General features: G+C 40.5%; 1 protein-coding gene across 1 annotated transcript; it reads right to left on the bottom strand.

The window, feature by feature from the left end:
• Window positions 1-235: 235 nt before the first annotated feature.
• Window positions 236-12826, bottom strand: HMGXB4 (HMG-box containing 4). The gene is made up of 10 exons (XM_062492128.1): window positions 12432-12826; window positions 11753-11868; window positions 10438-10513; window positions 8376-9523; window positions 7127-7208; window positions 6444-6508; window positions 6046-6151; window positions 5351-5520; window positions 4114-4236; window positions 236-2545 (listed from the first exon to the last, which is right to left on the bottom strand). The coding sequence occupies exons 1-10, from the start codon at window positions 12460-12462 to the stop codon at window positions 2501-2503; spliced, it is 1962 nt and encodes a 653-aa protein (XP_062348112.1). The 5' UTR covers window positions 12463-12826; the 3' UTR covers window positions 236-2500.
• Between the last annotated feature and the right edge of the window lie 1482 nt (window positions 12827-14308).

Raw genomic sequence — 14308 nt, 5'->3', positions numbered from 1 at the left:
ACGCCACGAACCTCAACTGCGGTGAGGCAGCAGGGAAGGCAAATGCCCTGGTGTTAGCTGCAGTGCTCCATGCTGCAGCTCCCTTCTGGGGGGGTCCCAAGCAGTCAGGAACCTGAGCGATAATTTGGGTGACTGGTGCTGCTGGAAAAAGTACAGCTTGCCTGCCAAGTGAGTGAATTTAGCAGGGTTAAGATTGCATGTGTTTTGCTGAGAAACACTAAATACAAGTGGTAACGACAGCTGCAGAAAATAGCACATGCCAGAAATGAACGACAATACTCCAGAAGTTAAAAAAAAAATATATTGTAAGTACAGTACAAAAAAGTCTGTGCATAATTGTAATGTAATCAGGACCAAACAGCAAAGAAATAACAAAAATATAAAACCTGCTAAGTCTTGGCAAAGTTTTCCCTATAGTACCAAATACCACAAGATACAGATTATACAAAGTGTACAAATTTTAATAAAAATACAATACACCAGGGTCATTTAAGTTTTTCACTCTTCAAGAGTTTTCTGTTGTACAGAGGACAAAGCTAAAGCTGATCCCCTTCTGTTTCTTCAAATGCAGATCTACCCCTTCACCACAATGTGTTCTCAACTGTGAAGGGTTGCAAAGAGCCAGTTATTTTGCGCTGCTCACAGCAGCAGAGGCTTTAATACGGGCCAGGATCTGAAGCAGGATTGAACTGCCTCCCTCCTGGGCCCCTCCTGTTTCCAGGCTCACTGGGATTTGTCCTAAGCTGTTAAAACGTGTTCTGGCCTGGTGGTCTGAGAACCTTCTGCGCCTCCTCTGCTGAGAAAAAAGATCTCTAAGAGACAGATTACCTTGTACAGGCACATCTGGGGAATACGTGGCAAAGAGGTGTGGGGAGAAAAACCCTCCTCCACACCCCAGGATTTAATTTACTTCTGATTTGGGGCTCAGCCACAATGAAGGACAGCTGTCCTAAAAAACAGAAGCTAGACTTACTTGGAAGTAAAAAATGCCTCTTCTGTAATTTTAAAACTTTTCTGTTACAGAGCTAATAAGGCCTGAGTCAAATGGTATGTCAGTTGTTCTGCCTACCTTCACAAGATATCCTGCTTCTAACAAACACTTAGAATCTTCCTGGTGTTTCCTTACACAATGCCCACGCTTACTACTATATATAGAGTTGATTCCTGCAGGAAGTGAGGTGAGGCAAACTTGATTCACATTTTCCACACACTGTTGGCTGAGGGAGGAATTTTTGCTTTTAAATTATGTATATATATATAAATATATACACACACACAGAGAGAAATATACAGGATAAATTAAAATCTGCTATAGATATTGGTAAAAGTTAAATACATGTGATATGAACACCACATACACATACATACACACAGACAAAAGCCTAAACAGGAATCAAGTGTTCTCCTGCTGCTCCTCTTCCAGAGGAAAACCAAACTCCCAAGTATGTGGCTGGAAGGAAGGGAAACCAGTCCAATCAACCCACATGTGCCTTACTTGGCCATAACTGCTTCAAACTGGCCACTGGTCACTGACTTGCAGCAGTACCACAGCTACTGCAATAGTGCTGGTGAGAGAGATGGGGGATGAGCCATTTCACAAAACAGGTGCAAGATGGGCAGAAACAATCCAAGTTTTTCCCATCTGCTTCTCTACTCCTTTCCATCAAAGCAGGCTGACCATGCAGCAGGAGGATCATTCTCTCAAGCCAATGCAATGGGTTGATACATTGTGCTAATGATGATTTCAACATGAGTCCACAAGGAAAAATTTAACTTGTCACCTTCACTTCAAATGCCAGCTACCAGACCAGCCAGCCAACACTGACAACTTTCAGTAGTAACTGATTGAGGAGTAGGGGTTGGAGAAAGTGACCAAGAGGCAAAAAGCTATTCAGCTTTCCCCTCAGAAAGTGGGTTTTAAACAGAAAAAGAGTTACAAATAGGGCTGGTGAAGAATTCAGTTCTATTCCTTGGTCCAAAATATATTATCATCTCTACCTGCCCACAGAATATCAGAATGCTTTAGTTGAGGCAGGGATATCAGATGATCATCTGGTCCATCTCCCTGCTAAAAGCAAGTCCAGCTAGAGAAGGCTGCTCATTCAGTTTTTGAATATCATCAAGGAAGCAGAGTCAAGAACCTCTCTGGGCCACCTGTTTCAATGACCTCTCTCATGGTGACAGCTTTCTTCTTTATATCAACAAGTCCATTCTCTGTTTGCTTCCCCCACTAAATTTGAATTTAAGGCGAATATCTCAAAAGCTTTCTAAATTCTTCATACAAAACACTTTCAGATTGGAGGACATTTCAACCACCAACACAAAAGGGTCTTCTCAGCTTAACTTCACAACTTTTCATAAAACAGAAGTCAAATAGTTACAATCCTATGTATACACTATACATATATAAAACTTAAAAAGCCTCCACATGGGCGCCAGTGTAGTGCATGTACGTAGGCCAGTTGCACAGAAGTTGAATACATCCCAGGATCCTTTCCCATCAAAGTCCAGGCATGATGTAGGCAATGTTGTCTAGTGTGTTTGACTGGGAAAAGAAATTCGGTGTTTTTTAGTGTCAGGCAATGACTCAAAGTCCTTAAAAAATGGCACAGGTGAGGGTACTAAGCACAGTCACTTGTGTTACAAGTTATCATAGGATGAGACAACCAAATCTGCCTATCGATCACCTCTAATAGGGTGTCAGTCAAAAAGAAGTGCCCTTCATATTTTCTTGGAAAACATAACAGAATTCTGAGCATAGGAATCCTTCTCATGCACATCAGAAAAACAGACCCAGCTGGACGTTTTTCAGATGCAGTGTTTCAGTAAGCTCCAACTATCCCGTGGCTGGATAGCTGAAGGAGGCCTTAGGAACAGCACCTTTAACTGAGAGATGGAGGAGCTGGACGGGCACCAGTTGCGATTCTGGGATTTAGCAATGCCACCTACTGTCTCAAATATAAATTGCAGCACAACCACTGGGGTTTATCAGTCTCTTAGAACACCACTGTCGTTATGTATCTGACTGTGAAAATCAGATTTATCATCAGCTCCTGAACACTGGTTTCCAGAAGTGAAAGGTAGCTGCCATAATTCACCTAAAGCTCCACTACTCCTTATAACAATAAGTTGATCGAGTTTCTAATAAATGCACCACTGGTCATGTCACGTCACTGCTCTGAATAAACTTGGCAAGCAGGAAGGAAAAAAAGCATCCGAGTTTTTCAATGGCTTAAGATGGGAACACCCCACTGACTCAGCTTTTGTGCACAGAGCCAGCTTGTGGGTGTTCACAGACTAAACTGTCAACTTTGTTCCTGTTGTTGACAGTCCATTCTCGAATAAACGTTTGGGCTGTCCTATTATGACATGTCAATTCATACTCCATTTTTGTTGCCCCCTCTGCCAGATTTGGCTTTAGTCCCTTAAAGACTGTATTTTTTTATTTTTGTTCCTCTCCTTAGTTGCTTTATTCATGTCTCCTGTAGGAAGTATGACCCCTCGTGGCTGCTGCCATCGTAACCTATGTCCACATCAGGCTACATGGATGTCACGAGCTGCTGCTAAATCAGGGCTCAATATTAAGAGTAGCTTAAAGTGGAAAAGAAACTGCAGCTCCTTAAAACAGACTATTTTTCTTTCCTCAGAGGAGGTTTCAGCCACTTGCCAAAGGTCCTACCTAATCACATTAGGAATCCTGAGATCACATGTTGTTTTTTATGCTACTGAAGGAAAAACAGCTTGTGTGATACACAGCAGCTAGAAGGTTGGTTTTATTTTTATGGAAAATTAGAACTTTCAAAAATACTGGTATACTTTTATTTGATTCAGATTGATTGACTCCCATCATGACTAAAACACTACCCACACTGCAATCAATGCTACAATTATTAGGTCAGATGCCAGTGGGAGAAAAAAAGGTTGCACAATGTTGTACACTGATAACATCTGTAAGAATTTCAGTAAATATTCCTCTATAAAAGCCCATGACCAAGACAAACTTTCTTATTGCATTGGAATTATAATAATGCTACATTGGTTAATAAAAAAGGCTCTATTTGGACTCTACTGAAATTAACAGGGCTAGAAAGAAAATAACCACAACGAACTCACCAAAACATGCCTTGGGCAGCCATTCAACTCAGGCAGTTGTGTGGTCAGACATGCCAACGGGCCCAAAGCACAGATGATTGAATCTAGGAGTACTGACAAACTTCCTGAAACAGCCACCATTCCCTGGTAGTGAGGAAAGAAAAAAAAATTGGACTGGGATGACTACTGGAAATTGTGCTCCTTTCTCAACTGTATCCACTGTCATGCAGACATTGTATCTTCATCTCCTCCAGTCCACTTTCATTATTTACACAGTAGCAGAACTGTGCCTTGAGAGACTGCTGGCTCAAAAAATTGAGAGTTCAGTAGGCAATGAACTGGTGCAAGATAAAGATAGGAATTGACAAAAAACATCAAAAACTTGTCAGTTGTATAAAAAAACTGATTCCACAAAGTTTTGTAATATATTTTCTGTGCAATTTTGTACCATCTATTTGTTAACTACAGGAGTCCTAATGACAATAGTAGTTTTATTTTTGAAGTTATGAAATGCTAGGCCTATAACAAATGCTTTAGTCATTTATATACTTTCAGAAAAGGGAATTCGTCTGTGTGCTATTCTGGGCTCTGGTTGTTCCTCTCATGATCTCAATCAGTCATACAAAAAACAAAATGCAAGAACATTTATCTCATTGTTGATAAAATAAGCAAGCATAGTGGGGTGAGATTATCATGCTACTCATAAAACACAGTGATATTATTTGAGACAAATATGTCTCTCCTCAGAGGCTGGGCTGAGTTCTCAGAGTGAACACATGTGAATTCAGAGTCACTGTCATTTAACAGCAGGAAAACATTAAAATGTGACATGTTACCAGGTAAGTTGAAACAATTGTAGCCCCAACCCAAAGCACTGGCAATATGATACTGACAGAAAACTAGAGGACATGCAAAAAAATTATTGGGAAAGGTCCAGAGACTGACAAAATAGCAACGAAGTACCAAGTCCAAGGTGAACATACACTAAGAAAAGAGTGAAGAGTCTGCTGAACTACAGTTGCTTTCAAGGACCAAAGACTGCACCTGTCTCTCTTTGATGCCTACTGTTTACTGAGTCTTTTTATTTCACTGAAAATAAAAGAGTGATGCAGCAAAGAAACAAGGCCTGCCACCTCTAGTTTCTCTTCCTAACAGAAAACCACTGGTTAAACTTTAAAAAAAAATAAAATAATCATCCCCCTGAACGCATTGTGTCGATCACAGGACATCACTGTGACATTGTTGGTAACAACCTCACCTCTGTTTCCTGCAGTCGGTGTCCAATGAGGCTCAGAGATTCACCCAGCAACTGTAAATGTGCAGCTACATCAATGGGATCTGTCTCAGGGACTTTGGCTGGTGAGGAAGGCACCACCACAGTGCTGGTGGGGGATTTTTTGTGAGGAGAAATCACTCCTGTTGGAGAAGCTGGAAGATACACAAAATTCCATATTCCTTGTTTTCCCTCTTTTACTCACAAGCCTATTTATTTACTAAAGTTCAAATCTCATAGGTATGAGATGCTTAAATAGTTCTGTTGCCCCAGTCCCATAGTCTTTGGAGTTGAAACTTTGTTTTGACATGTACAGAATATCTACCTCAGCTGAATGCAATTGGGGAGTGCAGGTATCAGAGATGCTAAACCAGGAACAACCCATTTTCCCTCTAGCAGCAAACTAATCCCACCAGAACCTCCTTTCTGCCTCTTCTTTTACATTTCAATCCCTAAAAACAATACCATTCTACAAATCAGATAAGGAAATCTTTGTGAAAAATGCTGACATCACTCTTGCTCTCATAGAAAAGTTGATTTGACTAGGGATTTAAATGTCATGCTTTGTGAGAAAGCAGGTAGGGAGGTGAAGCAGGTAAGGACCTTTGTTTTTTATTCCACAGTGGCATTACCTTCCCTGTACAAGAAAAGAGATGAGACAAATAAACTGCAACAGTTACCTTTCATTTTTGGTGCACTATCTGAAGATGATGCCTTTCTCTTCACAGTGGTGGCCTCTGCTTTATTCTGCTTGTGTTGGAGATACTGAGCTTTCTGTTTCCAGACCTGTAGTTGCCACAGTAAGAAAGAAAGATTCATAATATTAGTTAATTGTTACCTGATCCCAGGACCTGAAGGCAGAATGATGTTACATAGCTAGGAGGTGAAGCAATCCCATGAGAAGAAAATGAATGCTTTTATGTTCTCAAGGGCAAGATTTCCATACTTTCCACCTTTACATGCTTTAAGGATACAGGTAACATATTCCAAGGCATTGTGGCAATGCTGCCAGCGCATTCTGATCAAAGCACCTAGTTCACAGAAATCATTTTACAGAACATCTCACATCAACACTCACCAGTTTATCCTTCTCAGGTAGCTGCTTCCACACTTCTGCCAGTTTTTTACTTAGCTCTCCAAAATCTGGCAGAAAGAAAGAAAGAAGAAATATGTTTCAAACAAATTTAATCATAAAATCCTGGAGAGAACACAGGAAATTTACTGGCCCATCCATACACATTTAGGAAGCAAACCATCTTACAACTAGAACTCTTCACACTATCCTGAAAATGTGCATTCCTGTTACTCTTTAAAATGAAATAGAAAAAGCTGATAGCAGGAAGATGAAGTCACAGTGCATCTACAGGAAAGCAACACAATGAAGGTAACTCTTTAAGAAAAGAAAGAGCTAGCAAGTTCTTTATCTAAATTCACAACTTGCTTAAAATTAAATTATAATACAATCATGAAATCCACCCTGTCCCCTTTGCCACCTCTTACTCTAAATTACATTGGCAGATTCTTTGCATTATTTAATATAAATTTATAAAAAGATATAAATAAAAATATAAATAATAAAAATATCAATGAATAGATATAATATATAAATAAAATAATATTTATATTTATATAAAAATATATACATATAAAAATAAATTCATATAAAATTAAGAAGTTGGTCTGAAACAGAGACAATATGTTCTGCTAATCAATCTGACTGTTGTAAAATCAATAGAAAAGAAGGCTGGATTATTCCCTTACCTATTCCAGGGTGCTCAGACACAATAGTTGTACGATATTCCTTACAGAACACTTGATAAGCAGACATGTTTTTCTTCTTTGGCTAGTCAGAAGAAGAAAGGAAACAAAGATTTTTAATTATGATGAGACCTTCTCCAATTTAATAAGAATTTGGCATTCACTAAAGACTTAAATAAAGATATGGTATTAGATCAGGAACCTCAAAAAGCAGTCCTTTAGATCTTCTGGCTGAATTTAATCTTTATGAAAGCACAGGAATCAGCAAGAATAAGTCTTAGTACAAGGCTTATCTTGCAAAACTTAACAAGTTGCTATTCTAAATTCATGACCAACATACAAGTTTGTTAATGTATCTCAGTGTCAAAACCTATCATAAAACCCAGTATCTGTTATACTATTCACAGTAGTTATTACGGATCTGTCAAAACAATTTAGTCCTCATGACAATGTTTTGTTCCATTCCTTGCATCCTTACAAAGTACTTCCATTTGGCAGGAAAAGAGACTGTGTAGTACATTGACAGCAAAGGTATTGCAATTGCTGAGCTGTGATCAGGGAAAAATTCCCCAACAGAATAGGATAATGGCTGAACAGATTTGGGCTCTGTCTGCCCATTTCCTCACACAAAGCATTATTTCTCTATCTGACCATGCACAAGCTGCTTTCCCCCATTTACTTACACAGCTACAGTTATCTCATTTGTAAACTTGTTCATATGCTAGCTACCGTTTCTGCTACTCGTATCTTTATGCTGTAACCATGGAAAACTGAATACGAAAGGACAGGACAAAACTGGGAACATGGTAGTCTATTTAGAATTAGATTTTCATTTGAACACAGGAGTAAATGGGTAAATATCTTCAATTTTCAGGTAACAGCTTGATTCCTTGTTACAGGAACTTTGATCGCTAGTCCAAAAGTCTGCCTGGGAATAGCTAGAGCCAGTCAACATTAGAAAAAGATGCAGATGTGCTTGGTACACGACCTGCACCAAGCAAAATTAAGTATAACTTTCCCAGAGAACCTCTGCTGGCTAAGGACTGTCCGTTCCACAAAGCCAGAACATATATTCCTTTTGCTACAAAGAGAAATCACAGTAGCTGACACATTTTCCAAACAAGCTTCAGTTAAACCATTGATAATTGGTAACAGTTATCCTTTGTTTCAATTTAACATGACTTTGTAATGGAGTGCCTAATTCACCATTACCCACCACCCAATTTCTATTTTCCCTCCAATTTCTCCTTACTTTGTCTCTTTCTCTTTCCTTTTCTTTTTCTCTTTCCTTTTCTTTTTCTCTTTCCTTCTCCTTCTCTCTTTCCTTTTCTTTTTCCTTTTCCTTCTCCTTCTCTCTTTCCTTTTCTTTTTCTCTTTCCTTCTCCTTCTCTCTTTCCTTTTCTTTCTCTCTTTCCTTTTCCTTCTCTCTTTCCTTTTCCTTCTCTCTTTCCTTTTCCTTTTCCCATTTTTCAGCCTTGTCCTTCTCCTTGTCTTCCTTTTTCCTCCTCTTCTCACCTTGACCATCTGAGTGAAAAGCAGCAGGAGGAGGTGGAGGGACAACATAGGGGGTACTGGAAGGTGGTGGTGACACTCTTACTTCTGTTACCGCCACAGGAGAGTGCCCAGAAGTCTTTTTAGACTTGGAGTGCTTCTTCTCTCTGTGTTTCTCCTTGTCCTTTTTTTTCTTACTTTTTTTTGACTTCTTCTTCTTCTTGATTTCCCGGTAGGAGTCGTCTATCACCAGCTCTCCAGCCTCCAACTCTCCACCAGAAGAAGAACCGGATTCTGGCGGCGCCTCCACACCTGACACCTCGTACTCACTTCCGTGGCCCTCTGAATGAAGGGAGGTGTCAGCACCAAAACTCTCAGAAGGTGCATGCGAGTCTGGAGGTGCTTTGTGCTTTTTCCGGGATGACTTCAGGAAGCTCTGCAGATCGTGCCCCAGCAGGAATGAGCCTTGCTCATCTCGAGCTGATTTCTTTGAAGATTTCTTTGCAGCTGCTGGTGCTGAAGAGTAGGATAAAGAATCATCATCTGCTGCACTACTTTTCTCTTTTGGTGAAAGGATGAGCTTCATCTTCAAGCCGTCAGGTTCACGAAGCGTAAGCGTCTCTGTGTTCACGTAAAGAGGTTTCATTTTTTTAGATTTGTGGGAACTGCTGTCATCCACTGAGTGCTCCCCACTGCTCCCACTTGGCTTCTTCTTAGGATGCTCCTTTCTGCTTTCAGAATGGCCAGAAGAAGAATGAGATGATTTTTCAGAGGTCCTTTTTGAAGACTTTGAGCTTGTGGCCAAAGGTGAGTTGATAGCCTTGACTAAATCCATGGTTGTATCAGCTGAGGATGGGCTAGAAGATGCTTTTTTCTTCTTCTTTGATGGTAGATCCAAAGGTGAGACACCTGAAAAAGATCAAATGAAACGTACATTGAGATGATTCCCTTAAAGACAGCAAAGAAGGGAAGTGAGAATCCTGTGAACCTGAAAATTACAGGTAACAGATTTCCATCCTGGCTTAAACAGAACCACAGTAGCTCAGCACAGCCTTACTGATACAATTCAGAGGCTGAGACACCTGAGCTGCTCCAATAATTAAAGGAACGGAGAGACAGTAGCAAAGTTCTTGAAGTTTTGTGAAACTCCATTTGTTGAGAAATAAAATGTTTTGATAAAAATACATCTAACTGAATCTCAAGTGCAAGGTTTTCAGGACATTTTTAGCCAAGGTGAGACCAATGAGGTGAAAATATGAGCTTTTTCATTCTGTAGACAGATTTTGCTGAAAGATGAAATTTTACCTTGATTTTCTCCTTCTATAGTGCCAATAATAAATCATAAATGTGTTAAGCATCTACGAGCTGAATTGTCATTTTCTGGCCAACTTATTAATTGTGAGAATAACTGAACAGAAAATCATTTATTTTTCAACCTCAGACATTCTATTTTTATGAATTCAGAGAAAGTTACACTACCTGTAAGTATAATTAGTTTGCAATGCAACAGGAAAACAAGAAAAGCAAATGTCAAATGTGAAGGCATGAATTAGAAAACTACAACTTGTCAGTGAGAATGGGATGGAAGATCTCTACCCCCTACAATGGCAATTTGTTAAAATAGGCTCTGAAAATATAATTCCCTAGTCTTCTGTTGTCTGGTGCTGATCAGTGTCAGGTTTCTGATTACCTGTTCTAATGCAGGTTGATGTACTCTCCTCCTATAAAATGCTAACCACAAAGCTGATGATGCTGGCTTAAGTGTATCCTTTCCTTAAAGTCATGATCAGTTAGCCCCTTCCCCTGCTTGATTACTACCTTACCTCTGTAGCAGAATTCATCGGAGGAGTGTTTTCTCTTCTTTTTGTGAGCTTCTGTCCCTGGAAAATACTCACTGTCCTGGAATAAGAAAAAAAAGTTGCTGACAAAAAGGAGGGAAATAATGTAAGAGTCACACAGACTATTAACATAGATAAGAATTCGTACGAGGTGCCAAAAGTTATTTGTACTACTGTAACATCAAGGAACTGTACATATAAACCAGGATCATTATTCTAGGTGGTAAAACAAAACCTACTCTATCCCCAAGACCACACAGTGCAGGTTTAAGACAAAACATATCTTACAGATAGGTGTGAGAATACAACAAATATCATTAGTCAGGACTGGTTTCAGCACAATGGTCACCTAATTGACATCAAGCTTTCTGTAGGCACTACAGCACAACAGGGCTCCAAGAAAACTGAAAGACAGATCTCTCTAGGGAGACCCCCAAGTGAGAGGAGCAACTTAAAAGAAAAAGCCCATTTGCAGTGTTGAAATATGGGCAGTGAAAGCCATCACTTGGAGATCAGCTGGTAAGTTGGTAAAAGACATCTACCAGCTAAGAAATAACTTCAGATGCATAGACTGTCAAGCCTTGAAAACAAAGGAGAGCATTTCATTCTTACTATGCTGAAAAAGTAGTAACAGGAGATAAAAAGAGGTGACAACTAGAATGATGGGACAAAAATATGTCCTTAATATGCCATGTCACCCAATTATTATGTGTGTCTTGATCAATTTATAAATCTGAAACTCTTCTAAAGAATTCCAACTGCATGGCAGAATATTTTAATTTTAAACAAGAACTTGCTTTCAAGGTGAAAAACACCTGTGACCTAACAGCAGAAATTGTAGCTCGAAGAGTAAAGCTTTGAAGAAACTTAAATTGCCACAATATGATTTCAAGAGTTAAGGCCCCAAAGAGGTAAAAAGGGCAAGTTCATTTTTCCCAAGAGCTATCTTTTGAGGCTGTCTGCAGAATCAGGAAGACAACAGTGCATCAGGTAATACTTCCATCCATCCATGCTGGCTATTTATACAACTGTAAATGCTATTTTTTAAAATGTGTGTAAGAAGTTGCTCATAGCATTTTCTTACAAGGTTCTACATCAACACTAGGACAACACTCCTACTACCTCATTTTCTGAGACCAGAAAAATTGGAATCAGGGATTGATCCCTTTCCTTTTCCCCGGGAAAGTTACTGAACAATACAGGACACCATTAGCTGCTCTTGCTGTCTTTTACATGCATTTCTAAATAAAAAAAAAAGGACAAGAAACCCATTCCATCCCATTCCTCTGAGGGTTTCTACCTGAGTTGTGATCTCGTTTTCCTCTTGCAGAAGATCCTTGTACGAGCGCTTTTTCTCTCGCTGTATCCTGCCAGGTGCCAGCCCGTCATCAACACTTCGGTGACTCTCTAGGAACTCTGTGATTCATGTGAAATGGGAAAAAAGGGAGGAAATTAAATACCACATTAAGACAAGTGGACCATTCATAAAATAAGCTAACAGAGGACATTGGCACAGAGTGATGCACAAAATCCAACAAGCCCAGAGGTCTGAAAGGTAATAAACAGTCTGTTCTGTCTGACCAGAGGTTCTAACACAAGATTTAATCTCTAATGCCAATATGTTCCTTCCTGAAGACAAGTGGACCTAGAAATGTTACCATGACTACATGTATCTTTATCCTGCATCCCCTGTCCCACTGACTTGGCAGGAAGAACAGCTGCAGTGGCAGAGTTCCCAATCAGGGGGTCTGCACTAGGAAACACCACCCCTTTCTCTCAAGTTCTAATCCCAGTACTTTACACCTGGAAGTCAACATCTTGGGATCCTCCAATAATTTGGCCAGGTTAAATTTAAGGGTTCCACAGCACCCTAACTTCTTTCCCACTCTGACTGCATGGCCTAGCAAGCGCCGCAAAGGGCACCCTTAATTTTTTTTTTTTTTGGTGCAAATCCCTCTGAGATTATGAAGCAGTCATACCTTCTTTCTTCTTGGTGCCATCATAAGCCATGGTGGTCCTGCAGGAGCCTGTGAATGAGTTGCCAGGTCTGGGCTCCTTCCCCCGTTCCCATCTATAGGAAAAGGTCTGAGAAACAGAGAATGACAATAACGCTCCAATAAAGAAGAATGACTATGTAAGTGGGGAAACTTTTTCTGAAATAAATAAGGATTCTTTGGAAGACAGTGGGAAAGGGAGAGGCAATGAGTGGTCACTCGTCAGGCTTGACAGATTTGGGTTTTTTAATAAAAATGGATGTTGTATTATTTTAGAGATAGAAAATACCACCTTTTTCTAATAAAACATCTGAATCACTGAACTAATTTATTTACAAAAATAGAAAGAGGGTGAGAAGACAACTGATTTTCATGACACACAAAACTGTACCCAAACTGTGTCAAAGCCATTTTTGTCAGGAGGCACTGTAGCAAAGAGTGGGGTGTTTAAAGAGATTTCAAACCCTTGCAACTCAGATGAAGCGAAGGAAAACAAGGGACCAAGCAGAAGGAATTAAATTACAAAATAATTACTATTGGTTTGCTTTTTCTCTTTTACTAGAGGATCACACATTTTGTATTAGAGGTGTGTATCCTTCTGATGTGTTTCCCACTGCAGCCATTGTGAATGCCAGCCTGGGAGAGGGGATGGAAGAGAGAGCACTCCTTTTAGTTAGGCCTGCAGCAACCCAAACTCTGTCGCCCAGCTTTCAGTCCTCTCACTGTGCCAGCTCGGGGCATAGAGCAGGACAGTGCTGCCATGGAATGGCCACAGTCTGCTTCTCCCAGAGCAAACAGCTTTTGTTCCTCAGCCAGTGGCCAGCTCAGCAAGAAACAATCCACGTGCTGCTCCTATGGGGATTAATCCAATCGCTCACAGCTGCCTTTGTGTGTTACACATGCACATGTGTAAACACCCAGCCACAAAGACCATGCACTCTGCTCATCCCAGCTGTCATGGTAAGCTCGCCACACTGAAGCTACATGAGAATACTTTGTGAGCAGGGAACTTGTGCTTGTACATTCCCCATGCAACTCGATTTTATAAACAACGGGCTGATGTTGACAATGTACAATTTATTCATCCTATAGTGGTTACTTAACTGATACAACAAAGTCACAACTAAATCAGGCTTGTGGGTACACAGGAGATGTTTCTGTTTAAATTCATAGGAATACATGTTATACCCTCAGGTTTTGGGAAAACAGCCACTGCAGAACAACAAGCCAGTATTCTGACCACTACATATTGATGGTAGCAAAACACAAGGATTCTACCTACACACAAGAGCACTGCATGTACATTAAAAAAAAGCATCTTGCCACTTACGGCTCGTGATCTTAAACCAGACATTTTGTGCTGTTTGTCAGAGACTTAAGTGGGAAGACACACAACACCAGAGCATTGTGCTCAACACGGTAAGGGCCTAATCCAAACACTGCTCAGCAAAACAAAGTTTAAGACGGTCATGCATGAATGGATGACTTGGAGAGTCTAAGATTTGTTTTCACCGACATGCATACCTTTTAGTCTCTTTTTAAATGTTATCTGCTTGGCAGGTACAAAGATGGTAGAAAACGCTCAAAGGCACTCACAGCCCAGACCTCCAATCCGGCAAATACAAAAGATACCCTTAACTACTCTCATCTTGCAAACCTCAATTAGGTTCTCCCGCTTCAAATTCCCGGGTTTCAGCAGCGATGGCACAGGCTCAGCGAGGAAGCTCTCCCTTCACGCGTCCCATTCCTCAGCGCACATGCCTGCAGCTTCAAGGCCCAGCCTTGCTCCGCTGCAATCCCGGGGCCCCGCGCGGCCTCCCGCTCCTCGGTCCCGCTCCGACTGCCCGCGGAGGTGTTTCCCT

Source organism: Cinclus cinclus, chromosome 4 (genome assembly GCF_963662255.1).
Source record: "Cinclus cinclus chromosome 4, bCinCin1.1, whole genome shotgun sequence".
NCBI classification, from domain to species: Eukaryota; Metazoa; Chordata; class Aves; order Passeriformes; family Cinclidae; genus Cinclus; species Cinclus cinclus.
This window is presented reverse-complemented; position numbering and strand designations above follow the sequence as displayed.

Coding starts and splice junctions, on each gene's coding strand:
- HMGXB4 (XM_062492128.1), bottom strand. CDS start 12,462: ATGGCTTATGATGGCACCAAGAAGAAAGAAG. Junction 9,524..10,437: donor CGATGAATTCTGCTACAGAG/GTAAGGTAGTAA, acceptor GATCTTTTTCAG/GTGTCTCACCTTTGGATCTA. Junction 7,209..8,375: donor AGGAAAGAGAAAGAGACAAA/GTAAGGAGAAAT, acceptor TCTTCTGACTAG/CCAAAGAAGAAAAACATGTC.